Source organism: Coccinella septempunctata, chromosome 5 (genome assembly GCF_907165205.1).
Source record: "Coccinella septempunctata chromosome 5, icCocSept1.1, whole genome shotgun sequence".
Taxonomy (NCBI): Eukaryota; Metazoa; Arthropoda; class Insecta; order Coleoptera; family Coccinellidae; genus Coccinella; species Coccinella septempunctata.
Window position 1 is genome coordinate 8,291,853 of NC_058193.1, and position 20,026 is coordinate 8,311,878.

The 20,026-nt window shown below is 37.0% G+C and overlaps 2 protein-coding genes across 2 annotated transcripts; both read left to right on the forward strand.

Moving 5' to 3' along the window:
• Positions 1–4,083: 4,083 nt before the first annotated feature.
• LOC123313964 lies at positions 4,084–4,887 on the forward strand. Its single transcript, XM_044899076.1, has one exon. It carries the CDS (start codon positions 4,084–4,086, stop codon positions 4,885–4,887), a length of 804 nt encoding a protein of 267 aa, XP_044755011.1.
• Positions 4,888–9,681: 4,794 nt separating this feature from the next.
• On the forward strand, positions 9,682–10,023 carry LOC123313965. Its single transcript, XM_044899077.1, has one exon. The coding sequence runs from the start codon at positions 9,682–9,684 to the stop codon at positions 10,021–10,023; it is 342 nt and encodes a 113-aa protein (XP_044755012.1).
• Positions 10,024–20,026: the final 10,003 nt, after the last annotated feature.

A 20,026-nucleotide genomic window follows, 5' to 3' on the forward strand; every position in this document is an offset into this window, starting at 1 on the left:
GAGTTCAGAGATCGAGTGTTGGAGGCGGCTGAACATTCTATCCCTAGAAAACATCAACCCCGCCATTCTTCTTATAGAAAACCATGGTGGAATGAAGACCTCTCTGCCCTCGTTAAAAAAAGATCGCAGGCGTTTAAGGCATACCTTGAGGATCCATCCATAGAGCAATTTCTACGAGCAAAAAATATCCAAGCGCTATCGAGGAACAAAATCCGACAAACCAAAAAAGACTCCTTTAGATCTTTCTGCGAAAATTTGTCCCCTCAAAATACAAAAAAATTATGGTCCGACGTCAAAAAATTTAAATTAGGTTGTCGACTCCCAGTTATACCGGTCTCCTCCCCCTCCTGTGGTCAGGAAATTCTCGAAAGACTGTGTCCATCCGGGCCCGTAATCCTTCAGCGACCTCCTCCACCCAGAATTCATCGACCTCTGTCTTTCCCTCCAATTACGTTGGATGAAGTATCTTCCTGTATCAGGTCAAAAAAGGATTCTGCCCCAGGATTGGATGGTATCACTTACAGCATGTTGAATTACCTTCCCCTTCAGGCCAAACAACTTCTTACCAATCTTCTGAACGATCTGCTCACATCCCCCTCAGTTTGCCCATCGCTCACTGAAGTGCTAGTTATCCCCATCTGCAAACCTAAGAAGGACCCTAATGATCCGCTTAGTTACAGACCGATAGCACTGACTTCTTGTCTTCTGAAGATCCTTGAATCCCTGGTGGCTGTGAGAATAGAGAAACTTTACGAAACATTCAACGATCCTCGCGATTTACAATTTGGGTTCCGCAAAGGAAAATCAACTAATGACGCTCTATCCCTATTGATTTCGTCCATCTACTTCTCATTCAACCGTAATGAAGTCGTCTTAGTGGTTTTCCTAGACATCAAACAGGCATATGATTCTATCCAGTTTCATCTCTTGGAAGACTCGTTGCTGTCCATCGGGGTTCCTCGACCTGTGATAGAGCTGCTTAGATCCGTGTTCGTCAATAGAAAGATATTTCTACTGGACCCATATTCTAAAAAAACTCTAGGTCCCAAACATTCCAACCTGGGCATATCTCAAGGCGCCCCAGAGAGTCCAGTTCTATTCAATGTCTTCGTCAGAGACTTGCATTTATGTGTTAACATTCCTGGTGTGACGGTTCTGAAATATGCTGATGATACCACGCTTGTAGTCTCGGCCCCCGATTTCTCTACAGCTTATCAAAAAATGACTCAGGCTTTATCTTCGGTTGAGAGGTGGGCCTCCTCCAAACAATTTCAACTCTCTCCAAACAAAACAATCGCTCTCTGCTGCCATAAGACAGCGAAGTTGAACTCCAACCCACCCCTAAAATTGTGTGGGGCTGATATTCCGTGGGTCGAACAGGCAAAATATTTGGGAGTTACCATCCATCAAAACCTGAAATGGAACACGCATATTGAAAGAATGTGTGCCGGAGCTTCCCAAGGAATTAATTTGATGAAGTCGTTGTGCAGAACATGGTGGGGCTCTCAGCCTGAAACGCTGTTGCTGTTGTATAGGGCCATGGTTCGTCCATATCTCGATTATGGTTGTTCATATTATGGGAATTGCCCTAAGACCCTCATGACCAGGATGGATCGGGTGCAGTACGCTGCGCTGCGAGTTGCTATGGGTTACATGAGATCCACTCCTATTCCCATCATTCTGGCCGAATCTAGGGAGTTACTGCTCAAATTCCGTAGAACCTGGTTGGCGATCAAATTTCTATCCAAACTAGCTAAGATCACGAACAACCCGGTCCTTCTGAAAATCAAATCCTTGGAACCCTGGATGGGCCGTGGTAATCCCCCTCCTCTTGTTGAAGCCTTGCCTCTGCTGACTGATGGTGATGGATATTATTCCTCTCCTCACCTTCCTTGCTTCACTCATGATTTGTCGGTGCACAATATGCGGATAACTCCGCCTGGGGTAGTTGGTGGGTGGGTTGAGTAGCTTACCAATTATCACTGCCGGTCACAAGCCCGGATAAAGGAGGAGGGTTGTAACGATGGGTTAGCAACCCATCTTATGTGAAAAAACTAGAGTGCTAAAAGTTTCGATCAATTGCCTCGGAATCAGGATGGATATAAATTACGACGAAAACTGCATAAAAGGACTTTGAGATTGGCTACATGGAACATTCAAGGGATTAGAACGAAACAAGCAGAAGTTTTTGAAGAATTGAGGAAGAGTAGCGTAGATATTTGTGACCTCACAGAAACAAAGAAAAAGGGAAGAGGGAATGAAATAATCGGAGAATACATTCATTTCTACAGTGGTGTTGACAAAGGTGAAAGAGCCAGAAGTGGAGTTTCAATTGCTGTTCATAAGAAGCTTAGAAATCATATAAAAAGCTGGGAAGAAATAAATGACCGAATAATAACATTGGAGATAGAGAAGAATGGAGAGAACATCATAATAATAGGAGTATACTCTCCAACCGACGATGCAATGGTTGGTATAAAAGAAAATTTTTACAAAGATCTATCTGATATATTGGAGGACGTTGAGGGTGATAAGGAGGTGTGCTTGCTCGGAGACTTCAATGCTAGAGTCGGAAAATCAGACAACGACGATGTCATCGGAAAATATGGAGAGGACAGGGAAAATAATAACGGTCAGCGACTGAAAGAACTATGTCGAGCTCTCTTTGAAAGTTATGAATGGCTTCTTCCCACATAAAGACATACACAAGTTTACATGGGTTCAGCCCACTAAAGGATTGAGATCAATATTAGACTACCTGATCCAGCGACAACATTCTAGGTTGAAAACTAATGACGTGAGGGCATATCGTGGGGCGGAATGCGGATCTGATCACTACTTACTGATAGCCAAAATAATCGTGAACTTCAGAAACACCAGTGCCTCGAAGTTAGAGAACAATGATGAATATAAAAATTTTGATACAAAAAGGTATAAACTCGGGAGTCTTAAGCATGAGTCGACACAGTTCCTTTATAAGATCAGATTGGCTGGGAAACTCCAAATAATAGATGAGTATACAGATGTCGACACCAAGTATCAATTATTAAACAACTGCATACATCAAGCAGCAAGTGAGGCTTTGGGATACGAGGAGATTTTGGATAGCCAAAGCCACCAGCCAGAATGGTGGTCAGAAGAAATTAAGACCCTGATTGAAGAGAAGAAGAAAGCGTATCAGAGGTGGATGCTTACAAATCATCCCCAAGATCGTAATACGTATAGGCAGTACAACAGGGCAGTTAAAAATATGGTCGCGAAGGGAAACTAGGAGAAGCAACTTGATTGGAATGGAAGAGTGGCGAGAATATTATAGAACACTGTTAACCGAAAATAGAACGCAATTCAGTGAGCCAATAAGAGAAGTGGATCTGGATGAAGAAGTGGAAACAGAGGGGATAAGTTCAAAAGAGATCAAGGAAGCACTGAAAGACATGAAAGGTAATAAAGCTCCAGGACCTGGAAACATTCCTATCGAATTGCTGCAACGCGGACCAGATTGTTTGTTGGAGATATTAGCGGATATTTTCAACGCCTATTTACTGAAAGGGGTGAATCTTCCCTCAGATTGGAATCTGGGATATATCAGCTCAATATATAAAAAGGGAAGTAAAAAAGAGTGTAGCAATTATCTAGGGATAAGTGTAGGTTGTTCGATTGGAAGGTTATACAGTAGAATATTGAAGAAAAGGATTGAGTCTGAAATTGAAGAAATAGAAGAACGGCTTTCGCGCGGGACGGTCTTGCCTTGACAATTTGTTTACACTTCATCAAATAATAGAAAAGAGGAAAGCCCGGAATTTGTCCACACATCTCGTGTTCATAGATCTCGAAAAAGCCTACGATACAGTGCCCTTGATCAAATTGTTGTAAAGCCTAACGAAGATTGGCCTGAGAGGAGTGTATATTCGTGCAATACAAAACATTTATAAGAACCTACAGAGCGCTGTTAAGATGGGAAAAAGGATATCAAAATCATTCAAAGTCACAAAGGGCCTGAAGCAGGGTTGTTGTCTCTCGCCAACTCTGTTCAAAATTTACATCCAAGAAGCCTTAGAAAATTGGAGACGAAAATGTTCCAAAATGGGAATAGAGATCGATGAATCCTGCTTAACAACTTTATTCTTTGGTGATGACCAGGTTATCATTGCGAACTGTGAAGAAGATATCGACTATATGCTAAGAAAACTTAAGGAAGAGTACGAAAAATGGGGGCTGAACATAAATATGAAGAAAACAGAGTACTTGCATATAGGAGGAGAACAAGAAGAAGAAGACCCCAGCTTACAACTGCGAGAGATAAGATCGTGCAAAGAATACAAATACTTGGGAAGCATCATATCAAAAGAGGGAACATCGGATAACGACATAGCATATAGAGTTCAACAGGGGAAGAAATGCGTGCGAATATTAAATTCTCTACTTTGGTCCAGTCAGATAAGTTTGAATACAAAGATGACAATTTACAGAGCGATTGTAGAGCCCATAATGACTTATGGATCAGAGTGCTGGCAGTTATCCGTAAAGAACAAGAGGAGCATCGATACTGTGGAGGTTGACTTTCTCAGAAGAGCAAATAGGGTGTCTAGATTGGAACATATACCAAATGCAGAGATAAGAAGAAGATCAAAGAGAGTTCACACCACCTCTGAACAAATAGAAACGAGACAGCTTATATGGTATGGACACGTAATGAGGATGGATAACACGAGATGGCCGAAGAGAGCTCTCAATTATGCACCAATAAATAGAAGAAAGAAAGGAAGACCAGCAATATCATGGATGAAGGGCATAGAAAATACAATGAGAGATAGAGCAATAGCTGAGGATGAATGGAGGGATAGAAAACGATGGCGATCGAAATGCGGGATGCGGCAGAGGCCGTAGGACCCCCGCTTATATATATATATATATATATATATATATATATATATATATATATATATATATATATATATATATATATATATATATATATATTTACATCTGGCATACTTTATTGCGTCCTTTCAAAAAGCAACCTTATTGCGTCTCCCAGAAATACGCTACCTAGGTGGAATCTGATCGAAGTATATTAATCTACGCAAAAAATTACGTAGTTTGGTCTTTTCAGATCTCAAATATCTTCATTAATAAAGAAGTTGATATACGCACATTATTGCGTCCTTTCATGGTCCTACCATTAGTGCGTCCGGCGTATATTTTGTTTTCATATGTAGCACAATGCTGCGTCCGAATTTTATTCAATCTTTCACCATTAGCATGTTGTTGCGTCCAGCGTAGTTGCCACATATGTTTTAGAATTTGGTACAGTAGGATTATTCGAACTCGATGACGTGATCGTATTAAACATTGGCTCGCTCCAGTTATTACAACTTTCATCTTTCAAAACACCTCTATATTTATGATGGCTATCATCCTTAGTTTGTGGACTGCTCACTTGGGGAATCATATTTCAGAAAGTTTCAAACACTCTTTAAGTGTCTTTTTGTCAAGAAGAGCTTTAGTGATCATGTAATAATTTTAAAAACGTTGTATATTTCATTTTCGTTTTTTTTTGATAACAAATGAATGTGAGAAATTGATGCTCTGGAGATAACTTAAATTAGGAATGCATTAACTGCACAGTTGTTAGTTTATCCTACGTTTATCCTACGAACAATTTGGCAGTCTCTAGAGTCTCTACTCTAGAGTCTCTAGTCTAGAGTCTCTACTCTCTCAGGGTAGTTAAATGGACGGCAAATGAAATTCTCGAGTTCGATAGAAGAGTTTGAATATGAATCGTAGCCTGCATCCTAGCTCTTCGATATAAAGGACTCTCTTTGCTTATAGGAGGACGAAACCATTGAGCATATCCTCAGTGACTGCCCAGTGGCAGACAAGGTTCGCTCAGGCTGGTTCTAGGGGAACTCATGAACTACTCCTCCTCTGTTATCACCTCTTCCCTTTGGAAGATGGCACTGGAGGTAGAAGTTTAGCTTTTTGAGCATGTTTGTGTGCCACAATAGACCGCTTTCATCGAATGCAGGAAGACAGGGGTTTCAAAGTTTGCAATACCAACATTATACACAAAAGTTGGAAATGGAATAAGATTATTGAGAGGTCAAGACCCACTCAAGGGAATAGTAGCTCATCATAAAATCAAAGTCAAAGAGCTGGAGTGCTTTGGAGAAGCTAATATCCGACATATGAATCGATCTTAAGCTAGTAGGAAAATCTATCACGCCAGCAGAACAAAAGATATTAGAAAGCCAGATTAGACAAGCAAAACTGAAGTTCATTCGTATATCATATGAGTAAACATATACTTTATATATTTCAAGAGATTGAAAGACCATGACTTGCTGTAAAAATCATCTTCTGCTTTTCTGGAGTCGGCTGAGCTGATGTCGGAAACGGGAGGATTTGTTCATCAAGATGGAGTGATACTAGATACTAGAATACTAGGTAGTATAAGAAGAATATAATGCAAGTGGTCACCTCAACATCTTGCAGGGCTAGCCGTGATCGACGAAAACTCTTATGCACATCTTGTCCGCTTGCAGAATTCATACTTTATGATATATAGAGAGACACAATGCGAATTCCTTACTTCCATCTGTGAGAAGTGTATGGCATAGACAAAAAACCAAAGCTCTCATTTGTACCTCCAAAGACCAAAGCAATTTTTGAGAATGATAAAGCTCGCATATATTGCAATTAGGCTTTTTCAACAACTTGGCATATGCCAAGTTGTTGAAAGAGCGTGTATATACACGGAATAAAGCTCGATAAAGTTCTGCCAGAAAAAGAGCTCAAAGAATTTCTTGTGCTGTATTCCCTTCGCTGCCAAAAATAATGTGGTAGTGAACGAAGAACAGAAAAGTGAAAAATACAAAGGATCAATGTTCGAACAGGGGGCTTCATACCCAGGGCATAAAGTTTGAATGGTAAATCTGATTGAGGAATTTTTAGATCTGAGAACTAATAACGTTACTGAATTGGAGATTATTCTGGCCTGCAGAACTCTGGCAGAATGAAGAACTATCTCAAGAACGTGGGGACAACACCTGGTCTGTCACTAGGGCAAGAAAAGGGGTTCTGGACGTGACAATAGTCAACGCAGCTTCCAGAAGAAGTGTTAAAGCTTGGGAAATGGTGACCAAACCATCAATCTCTGACCATAGGATAATCGAATATAAAATAACAGAAGAGGAACTGATCCACCATTAAGATCCATCTGAAGCAAAACTTACAACAGTTCGAAACTAATTGGCCAAACCTCTCGCATTACGATCTGGAACAAAAAATCGATCAGGGAATTTTAAAGGCCTTCCACTCAAGTTATCCACTCCCGGAAGTTTGAACAAGTGAGGATGCATCTAATTAATCCTATTCGTGCATGGTCTCATGCCGACGATTTTAAAATCTTTGGTGATATAGGCTCTATTGAAGACTGCGTTTCCTGCAGCGTGCTTTGTGGACTCATTCTTGATTTGGTGTGGCAGAAATCAACTAACATTGAGCATTTTTGAGTGCAATGTCGCCACGTACACCAGGAAAAAGAACTATTTACTGTATAGTTATAGTCTTGATGGCAGCGTCCTGAGCAAAAAAACGGAGATAAAAGATCTTGGCGTTGTTTTGATCAAAGTTTTACATTTGTTCCTCATGTTAATCATTTACTTGGTACGAGGCCAAGATTGTCTGAATTCATCGTGCCTAATAGCAGATATTTTCTGATCCGGAAACCATGATTTTGCTGTTCCATACATTTGTGACGAGTAAACTGGAGTTTGGATGCATTGCTTGGAACCGAATATACGATTGCCATACACATCACAATGACATATATTCCGAGAGCTGGCGACGAAAATCGGCAAAAGATTTGTAATGGATCATAATTAAATATGAGTTACTTTTGATGGTGTATATGAATCAGCACCCACGCTAAAAGGTCAGGTAGTGGAACATCTGACGGCGACGCTCTTTGATTCATATAAAATTACAATATCCGTACTTTGGGGTGACTGCTGACTGCCTCTCTTCTATTGATATATGGTCTGAATATTTTATTCACAAATAATATATGATATTTGAGCAGTAAATGCAGTTTCAGCCAATACAATTCTTTTGAAACAACATCGTCAAGGCAGCAACTTATGTGGTGTACTGACACACCGCGTTTCACTAAAATGAGATCTGACCACTTTTTCAAGTTTTCTGTTCTATGAACTAGTGACAATTTTCAATCATTACAAAATACTTGTAGAGTGTGTTGTAATTTCATATACCTACATCAAAGCGCGTCGCCGCTAGGTGTTCCACTACCTGACCTTGAGAGTGGGTGCTGACTTATGTACACCCTCAATACTAAATCATATCAAATTATGCGCCAGTACAAAACTTTTGCCGAATTTCGTTGCCAGCTCTCGGACTAATGGAGGCTGTTCAGAGAAGTTTTTTCGAGTAAGATCAGGCTGTTTTGTTGAATAAATTCGGTGCAGTTAAGCTTGATGTCAGGAAGGGCGTTGTTTGTTTGAGGTTCCTTCATGGACCCTTGAATGGAATATCTACTCGCTAGAGTAATATTTCATGTAGGATGCCCAAGTTCTAGACCCGTACGCTTGTTCAACCTTACTACGCTCAGAACAAATATATTGTTTCAGTCATCTGTGTACAATATGATTTGTTCTAAATTCAATCAGATCTCGCATCTCTGTGATATACACTTTGACAGACAGTCCTTATTAATTAATATATTACAAGGACACTACATATATACAAGAGTTTACATAATTTGTAGAACTTTTTAATTTTTGTGGTCATGTCACTTCTAATCCCACAGCACTCAGAATACAAAAGGTCATGGCAAAAGGAGTAATCAACCCCACAATATCGCTCAATAAGCCAGACGGATAATTCACCGAAAGAGAACAGGAACGATCTTTCAGTTTTCCCAAAATAACCTTCACAGATAGTAAACCCATAACTAGAATCGATACAGCAATATAGACCAAGAATAAAGGAAGATTGGGATATTTAAAAGACGATGTTTGGAGTTGTCAATGAACACCTTCAATCTATATAGATCACCAGAAGTGTAAAGAAAAATCCTAGAAGAGATTCGTCTTCATCTTCTGAAGATAACCAGAAGCTGCTTAGAATGAGTCATATACACAGAAAATGGAGAAGGACAAAAGTTCCCTTCACACCAAAATGGGGACCCACAATCTTCAAGAACAATTAATTCAACATCGTTTCTATTGAAGACGATGAAGAAAGTAGTAGATAACAACATAAGAACATAGAATCTGGAGAATACACCAATTCACAAATGCCAGATGGCCTACAGGACGACCGATCAACAAAAACTGCTCTGTATGACCGTATGACTCTATAGATAGATTCCTGGTCCCTCGGGAACTAAAGGAAATGAAGCGGCAAATACACTTGTCTCTAGCAATAAGGGAAGTTGACGTTTATTCGTCCAGTGGAATAAAAAAATTTTAATTCACAAGTGAAATGAGATGACATGAGCATAAGCGGATAAAGCGATACCTTTCATGTCAATTTATAAATCCGATAATTCTCTGGAAAGTGTTATCGTTTGATTTCTAATTGAAGTGGAATAAAATTCATTCATTCGAAAAAATAACAACCAGTAAAGTGAGAATTTACAAAGCATGTGTCAGACCCATAATGACATACGCGGCGGAAACAAGAGCAGAAACAGCTGAAACTAAAAGAATGGCACGAACAAACGAGATGCGAGTTTTGAGGGCAATCACAGGGAACACATTGAGAGACCAGAGAAGAAGCGACGAGATCAGAAAAGAATGCCAGACGGAGGACGTAGTTAGATGGACCCGCGCGAGAAGAAGGTTCTGGAATGAACATGTCTCACGTATGTCAAGCGACAGAATAGCGAAAATCGCGAGAAACGGAAGACCAGCATCCAAAAGACCTGTAGGGAGACCCCCAAAAAGGTGGAAGGACAGCTGGACCTCAATATCTCAAGAACGAGAGGAGGAAAATGGGTGAAACAAGCTAGCAAGCTTTCGTAAAGTAGAAGAAGAAGAAGAAAAAATAATAATGACAATATCAGTCAAAAGAACACCATAAGGGCACTTCAATCGGACCCGCTATTGCTCAAGAGACAGAATCCAATTCTTCACCTAACAGACTTTGGGGATGACCTTGGAGCCTAGGAAGCTAAATCATTTCAGTTGTGCAAATACAACTTGGTTTACTTGTATACACAGTTGCCAGATTTAGGACGCAACATTATGCGTCGTGTGAAAGATGTATATTGACTGTATATCAGTTTTCATCATTTGAAGCGCCCCCGAAGCGGAATTTGCTTGAACTAAAAATATACTTTAGGTTTCATGAGAAGCACTTTACTGCGTCTGGAGATATGTTTTTCAGCATAGAATAACTCTTTTATCAAAAGATGAACGAAATCTATAGTTGTTCCAAAGATAGCTCTCGAAGTCCTTCACGATTTGCGACCACCCCTGTCGTTGAATCCCTCGAAATACCAGAGAAAACTTTGAAAAACAATGCTGCGTCCGGTATACGGACGCAGTATTATTCAGGACGCAATAGTGTATGGCCCAAAGACAATGTTTGGACGCAACATAGTATGCTGGATATATATATATATATATATATATATATATATATATATATATATATATATATATATATATATATATATATATATATATATATATATATATATATATATATATATATATATATATATATATATATATATATATATATATTTTGATTGAATACTCATCCCTTGGCCTATCAAAATCCGAATTAGACAATTCCCAAAGGTTTCGAAGAGCCTATGATGATCTGCTTCCAGATCACGTCCCCATCTTCACAGATGCATCAAAATCAACGGATTCGACAGGTATAGGTATTTTCAGCCCCGGGACCTTTTCCATCGCTCACAAACTCCCGAACCACTTCTCCATTTGTTCTGCGGAAATGTTGGCAATTCGGGGGGGGGGAGAAGACGAGGGAGGTGAGGAGAAGAAATATCAAAAAATGCGCGATCGTTCCCGATTCGAAGAGTGCCTTGGAAAAGCTCTCTAATTGGAAGATTTCAGCCGCAAACGATCACATTTCTCTCTCCGTCAGAGCAAATCTTCGATTCCTGTTCGAAAAAGAATTTTCTGTGAAATTACTCTGGGTTCCAGGCCACACTAATATAGAAGGAAATGAAAGAGCAGATGAACTCGCTAAACAGGGCTCGAAAACCTCACCGCCTCTGAACCTTAAAACGGATGTTAGAGATCTCTGGCCAACATTCAAACGAAAACTGTGGAAGATATGGAAATCTGAATGGAATGCGCTGATGAAAGGGCGTATTTTTTCATCTTATGTTCGGGCTAAAGCCCTTGATCAAAGGCCCTGGTTTCATGGGGTCGACCTCCCTAGAGGCACCATAACAACCGTCAACAGGCTAAGGTCTAGTCACTGTTCTTCACCATGTCACCTTTTCAAAATTCGTGTAAACGATACGGACTTATGTGGTTGTGGAGACAGAGGCGATCTTTGGCACATTTTTTTTGCGTGTCAAAGCAATAAAACGAACTGTACGACATTGTACACAGACCTGGTGGGATGTAGATTGACCGAAAATTTCCCAATTAATATATATGATCCAATATTTTCAAATGACCCCACTATTTATGGGCTATTATATAACTTTTTGGCAAGCTCCAGAATCAAATTATAGAGTCAAGATTACCTTTACTTTTTGTGCTTGTTCTTCTGGATGTATGTTTGTGATGTGACATATCTTTGTAGACATCTCCTGACCCTTTCTGTCGGTGACCCCCCCGAATAACTACAACCAACAATACAAGAGTGAAAAGTAAAAAAAAATGGATTCTTCAGTAACTGAAAAAGCCTAAGAACCAGATTGTTCCATGTGTAGATGGCGCCAGCCGGGCACATACTAAAGGAAAGAAGAAGAAGAAGAAGAAGTAAAAGAGAAACGACATTTAATGCTGATAATTACAATATGCCATCAATCTCTTATGACAGGGAATAGAAAGAGGTGATAAAAATAACAGAACACATAACAATCAAAATAAAGGAATAAATTTTCTTTACATCACCCCCCATGGGGAAGAAAGTATTCACAAAATATTATTCATGCGGCTTCTTTTCTAGTTTTTATTTTTTAATGCAGGGATTAGTTTGGATATATGAAAAAGGTTTGACTCGGATTTCCTGTGATCGGTATTAACCCTATAAATCGAAGGCGATAGTTTTTCGACAATCTCATATGGTCCAATTCTCAGTTCGTCAAGTTTCTTCCTATTTAATCTGTTTCCATTTTCAACAAACACCATGTCATCAACATTGAGTTCAAGATGTTCACGACCTTTATTATAGATTTTCTCGTTATATTCATGATTTTTTAATGTATTTTTTAATGAAATTTTTCTATCTTCATTTAAAGTTTGCTCAGAAATGTTCTCTTTTAATTCTTTAGGCAAAACAGTGGCATCTGTACCATTCAACAAATACGATGGTGGGTACTGTGTGACTGTATGCACTGTGTCATTGTATTTTTGTACACATTCCTGAGCAACAGATGTCCAAGCTTTCTTTTTCTCATCTTCATTAATTTTACACCTGATTTTATTTATTAAGGTTTGATTCAATCTCTCATTCAAACCATTAGAAAAGGGTGAATTCAAGGCAGTGAATATCAAATTTATGCGTTTTTTGTTCAAAAATTCTTTGAATTCCTTTGAATTAATGCCTGGATATTGATCTGTGAGCACAGTTCCAATTTTTTCCGCATCTCCAATGTTATTCACCAATTTAATGAAATCGGTTGCGTGTTGGGTTTTTGAAGTAAGGATATAGGCAAATCTGGTGAAGTGATCAACTGGTAAATGCATGTATTTTTTCGTTGATCGAGATCCTCCAAAACCTCCGATTGTATCGATCGACATTATTTCGAATGGTTTTGTGGCTGGCCCTAAATGAGACAATAATCCAAACTTTTTTTTACCTCTCGTTTTATTTTTGATGCATATCTTGCAATTTTTGCACACAGATTTTATTTTCCGTTAAATTTTTTGCCGTATAATATGGTCCAATCATTTTTTGCATCTGTTTTATTCCTATATGACATAAAGTCTTATGCATATTTTCCATAAATTTCCTACAGAAATTTTCTGACAATATGATTTTCTCCTTTTTTCGAATTTTTTTAAAGTGAACATTGTGTTTAGTTATTAATTGTGGTTTTTTCCTTTGCACATATGGGTTTCTTTTTTGATCTTCCAAGATATCCTCTAGTTTTATCAAATTCACAACTTTTAATTGTTCCTCCATATTGTCATCTGCTTCCAAAACAGGATTACTGCTGAGACAGTCAGCTTCGGTATTATTTTTACCAGGAGAATATTTGATATCAAAGTCATATTGTGATAGGTAGTACGCAAGGTCTCCAAGTTCCTCGTCAGTTCTTGATTTCAAATTCATATTTTCCAAAGGTTTATGGTCCGAAAAAACTGTGAACTTCCTTCCTATCAATTTATGTTGCCAATATTTTACACATTCTTTAATGGCCAAGCATTCTAAGTAAATTGCCTTCTTTTTTTTTTGCACCACATTGAGTTTTTTCGAAAAGTATGCCACTGGTTTTTCTTCTCCATTTTCCTGTGGTTGCTTAAGTACTCCACCTACTCCCAGTAAACTTGCATCTGTATATATGTATATGGGGAGACTTGGGTCAAAAATTGTTAATACTGGCTGGGTACATAGTAAATCCTTCAATTTATCGAATGACTCTTGACATTCTTTTGTCCAAATAAAAGGTTTTCCCTTTCTGAGGAGATTGTGTAAAGGATCTAGCGTTATAGATGTATTTGGTACATACTTGTGATAAAAATTTATTTTACCTAAAAATTGTCTAACATTTTTTTGAGTCTTGGGCACTGGAAAGTTTCTTATTGAGGTTGAATTGTCTTTTAATGGCTTTACAGAATTGTTCTCAATTATATGACCTAGATATTTTACAGAATCAACTGCAAATCTACATTTTACAAATTTTAACCTGAATCCTTCTGTTTTGATTGCTCGATATGTTCTGAGAATGTTATTGAGAAGATCAGAATATCATCAATGTAGCACACAGTAAATCCGACAAGTTTGTGTTTTCTTATTATATTGCACATTATTCTTTGGAATATCGCTGGCGACGTTTTGAGACCAAACGGTAAACATGTCCATTGAAAATGGCCCTCTTGAGTAACAAAAGCCGTCTTTGGTCTGTCTGTGACCCTTAGCGGTATAGACCAAAAGGCCGAATTTATGTCAAGCGATGAGAAAAACTTACAATCTCTCGTTTTTTCAGTTAGATCTTCGATTAGCGGGAATGGTTGAGACTGAGGAACCACTATTTTATTTAGGTCTCGAAAGTCTATACACAGTCTTGATCTTTTGTTTTCGTCCCTTTTTAACGCTAATGTTACTGGAGCTGCGAAAGGACTGTACGATTCTTCTATGAGTTTTTTGTCGAGCAACTTGGCAATTTGCTGTTCAATTTCTTTCCTATCTTCGATTGTACAGCGATATGGCCTCTTACTGCAATATTTTTCTTCAAGTAGATCAATATGTGCTTCATAACCCGATACCGTGCCCACATCGTACTTGTCTTTAGCAAAAACAGATAAATTTTGTTGTATCAGTTCATCTATTATTGATTGCTGATCATAGTTCAGGTGATTGACATGAATTTCGAAATGTTTTGTCTCGATGTTCTCATTGAAATTGATCAAATATTCACCTCCATTCATATCAATTTTACTTTCAACAGCTTTTGAAGAACCGTGTTCTTCATATTTTTCATTCATTATTTCTTTAGAAATAGTAACATGTCTTATTGGATTTCTTTGATTAATTTCTAAATTTTCATTTTGTGTTAAATAGAAACTCTTTATACAATCTAAACCAATCAGAAAATCATAATCGAAGTTTGTTTTATCTATAACGAAAATATTCATTTTCTTTTCCATATCAACAATTTTCACATTAAGTGATACCATACCACTTGCTTGTTTAACGCCATTAATCGTTTTCAAATTAGTTTTATTGAAATTACGTTTATTTTTATCAACCACTAGCTGACCCGGCAAACGTTGTTTTGCCATATAAATAATTTCCATGTTGTATCATAAAAAAATAGAAATTAAAAATTTTGTCTAAAAAATAAAAAAAAATGTAGGGGTGGACTACCCCTAACATTTAGGGGGATGAAAAATAGATGTTGGCCGATTCTCATAGATAGCTGACCCGGCAAACGTTGTTTTGCCATATAAATAATTTCCTAATGATTAAATTACTAAAATGGCTATTAAAAAATAAGGGTTGATCGTAGAAGGGTGAAAATTGAGGATTGTATGTATTTTTGTATGTTGTATCATAAAAAAATAGAAATTAAAAATTTTGTCTAAAAAATACAAAAAAAAAATTTAGGGGTGGACTACCCCTAACATTTAGGGGGATGCAAAATAGATGTTGGCCGATTCTCATAGATAGCTGACCCGGCAAACGTTGTTTTGCCATATAAATAATTTCTTAATGATTAAATTACTAAAATGGCTATTAAAAAATAAGGGTTGATCGTAGAAGGGTGAAAATTGAGGATTGTATGTATTTTTGTATGTTGTATCATAAAAAATAGAAATTAAAAATTTTGTCTAAAAAATACAAAAAAAAATTTAGGGGTGGACTAGCCCTAACATTTAGGGGGATGAAAAATAGATGTTGGCCGATTCTCATAGATACCGGATAAGCACAAAAAATTTCATCAAAATCGGTCAAGCCGTTTCGGAGGAGTATGGTAACGAAAACTATGACACGAGAATTTTATATATTAGATTTTCAACAATCTAGAGTTGATAAGAGACACATTCGAACCGGAATCGTAGACACCAAATATGTTAACGTTTTTATTCAATACTAATTTCACTTTGATCAATGGCGGCACTACAAGTTTTTTGGATCCTCATCTTGAAGTTCGCATATTTTACAATTTTGATTTGATTTCTTTGATTTGATCGTTTGTCCTTTTCATTGAACCAACAAGAAGATTCTAAATGATAACGAACTTCCTTTTTCAGTTTTTCACAAATGCTACATTTATGTTTCTTTTCTGGGTTTGGTTTTGCATCAGATTTTTGTTTCAATGTTCTATTCTTGACAAGATGTTCTAACCTCCCAATTTCATTGAATAAATCTTGTGTTTCCAAAATTTCCTCTCTGTTAATCCTATCCACAATGAAATTGGGCAGGCCAGCGGCAATTAAGTCTATTAGAGTTCCCTGGTCAACTTTTTTTCTTACCACTAATACTAAAACTAATACTAGAGTATTAGTTTTTCTTTTTTCACAGCATATTCCAGTAGAGAGCCAGTTTGGTATTTAAAAAATATCGCATACCTACTAGCAGACCAGCCCTTGTTAGCGTAAGTTTGGCAAAAATTTTTCCTCCAATCTGACCATTCAGAATCAAATGTTAGTTTTATCATCATGGAATTATACCAGTCCACACATGATTTCTCCAGAAACAATCTGAATATATCAATTTTTTCCCTATCATCAGTAATTTCAAATCTATCGCATTCTTTCTCAAAAACTTCAAGCCATTGATATGAATCTGTAGTTCTACCATCATATTTTTCAAGAACAAATCTCTCGGCTGCTTGTCTCACATTCTTCTGTTTCTCTTGATTTTTCACCAGTTTTTCCAAGATTTTGACCATAGGATTGCTATCATCCAATATTTGGGTAGTGTTAGATGAACAATTGCTTATTTGTTGATTTGCTTCATCTAAGTACATATACATGAAAACCATGTTACCGTCTTCATCAAAGTAGGTTTTTTTAATATCTTCTGTTAAGGCTATCCAAACATTCCTGTATTGATGTCTTCGTTTCAAGGTATTCTTGATTATTGGAAAATTCTTTGTAGCACAGATTTCTTTATGGAAGAATGCCACTTGAAAATCTTCTGCCATCTTCAGTGTTGATAGAAGTTACGGCAATGTGATTTGATTTTCCATCTTGAGAGGGTTTTACCTCAAAGGTGAACCTTAGTTTAGACATCTTCGTCTTCAATTTGTCAAGAAATGTCGTTTTATAAGATTATTTCAGGATGAGTTGATTAAAAGCACAACTGAGTTTCTCTGTAAAAGAGATTTTTGTTTTTATTATTTACATAATTCATTTGATATAACATCATGTACAAAATCTTACTTGTAAAAGAGAAACGACATTTAATGCTGATAATTACAATATGTCATCAATCTCTTATGACAGGGAATAGAACGAGGTGATAAAAATCACAGAACACATAACAATCAAAATAAAGGAATAAATTTTTTTTACATATATATATATATTTTTTTTTTCAAGCCGTATAAATGGCAAACAAATTCTTGAACCATATTAAACATATTATTCTGGTTACTTTAATCTGCAAGTCCAAGGTCAGCGAATGTTATTTTGAAAATCTTCGCTTTTCTTCATTTGGCTCGTTCCAGAATCGCATCTTTTCAATCTGTTACGTCAATACCGTCCATTCAGAGCGCAGATCTTCGTCTATCTACAAATCAGAGCAAAGTCTGCTCGCTCTCTTTCCTCCGAGATGTAATTCTGGAACTCTACAATTATCTGCAGAGGCTTTTTTACCTTTCTTGTAAAAAGCTGGGTTAAAATCACATCCAGTCAAAGCATGCAGTCCAGGAAGAGCATTTCAAAGAGAATTTCCCAATCTTTGATGCATTCTACTTACATTAATCATCCTTTGATGATTTCCAGTCCCACTTCTATTTACGGACATTAAAGCTGACTGACCAGCTGTGTCCCGATTGGACGTTGACTGACCATCATAATTTTGATTTATATACTAAAACACAAAAGTTTATAAAGTTTCAGCCTTAAGAAATTGATTTTATTATGTCGGTGATCACGACATGTTTGACCGCGCACCTGAGGCACATGTTCTAACATCCACTTGACTGACCGCAGCATTTTGTTGTATATTATCATTTTGACTGTCCCATGCATCACATATGATGCATAAAGATTTTTCGCCAGGAGTCCATGAGTCGTATGTGATTCATTTAACGTTCAAAATAAATATGGTCAATTTTCATGAACACTTCAGTGTCTTCGGTTTGAATGGACTGAACGTTTTGAAGAAGTATGTATTGATATCCTCAATCATAAAGAATCATACGTGATTCTGTTTATTCCAAGTTTCGAGGTTGACTTAGTTATCAACCAAAGTTCTGGAGTTAATTTGACAATTTGAAGACGATCTTCCAAGATAGCAAAATGCCAAGATTGCTTTGTTTACTTTGTGGTGGTGATTAGACAAATGTTCAAAAATTGCATAATTTTCCCTGCAATCTTGCAAGGTGAGTTAATATATAATTATTGCTAAGGTTTATCTGTTTCTTAAACCAAAGAACTAATAATGTCTTCCGTAAATCTTATAGAATGATATGTAAAATATATATATATACATATATATATATGTCATTATAAGCATGGTCGATCTATGAATGAAATCTTTTTTGCAATGTGCTAATATTATTAAATTTTCAGATCTAAGGAATGGCAAGAAATACTAGGAATGGAATTCACGGGTGAATCTCTGCATTCATTCTAGATCTGCAATAAGCATTTTTCACTAGATTCATATATAAATCTAAACAGATTTAAGCTTCACAGATCCGCAGTTCCTATTCCTTGGCAAACCTCTGCAAGAACTATTAAGACACATGAAGTAAATATGGAATATCATCTGTAGAATCTGAAAAAGGTATTTGAAAATTGCGATTATGTGTATACGCCCTTCTGTCACGAAACCCTTCATATGATAACACATAACATCTCAACTCATTTTGCAAAAGTTTTGTTTCTTGTAGTTGTTGAAAAAAAGTTATAAACTGTTTCAGAAATGATGACTGAAGTGACTGAGGCAGCTTTAGATGATCCAAGACCTAGCTCAAAAACCCCAAATTTGGCCACACCGAGTATCAAGGAAGAAAATATTCAGAAATTTTGATGAACTTTCAATAATGGACAGTACACCAAGAAGAAAGCAATTAATGAAAATCATTCATAGAAGGGAGAACAATCTGAGTAAGATCAAAACCTTATGTAGGGAAAATCCCAAGATTTAAAAGCTATCACAAATGTGTATGAAACTAGTGTGGTATGTTGAATTGTGAAATTAATGAAATTAGAAAAGAGAAAAGACAGTGAAAAAAAAATAAAAATAATTCAACATTGAAAAATTTCAAATTCATTAATTTCACATTTTTTTTCTCTAAGTTCCATTTATTTTGTATTTCATTTGTGAAATAAAATTTACCTATTGTATATATACCTTTATTTGATAATTATTGAATTGTTTTTTACTAAAATTGTGCTGGGACTTTTTTATGTTTGTAGTTGAAATATAGCTGTGAATCTTACTGATCTAGTTTTACATTTCCTATTTCCTTAGTGAAAAAATGAGAAACTTTGCATTTTTGATGTCTGAAAATTCTCCGTGATGAAAATGTGTCAATGAAGGCAATATTCATCAGATAGGAAATTTTCCGTTCGTCAAAAATGCAAAATTTCTCATAAAACAATGTTGGCTCTTCGAACTGAATAAAATCGGCAATGCGTCAGTTCAAATTTCCCGCGCTTTTGCGAGATACTGCATGCAGCGCCTCTACAAATGCTTTCCGAAAAAATGAGAGAGATGGAGAATTAGGATGTGACTTGATTTTAGCAGGTAGTTGACCATCTCGTTTGTCTCTACTATCGTGTTCAATTTCTTGGACCGAAGAGATAGTCACACCCAACAGCTATTCGAGGGAGTCGCGAGATTTTGCTCGTAGTAGGATGTTAGTGTCATCGGCAGTGTTAGCGAATGCCTCTCGTAGATATGGTAATATATTTGGCATGTCATTGATGTACACTAGGAAGAGCAGAGA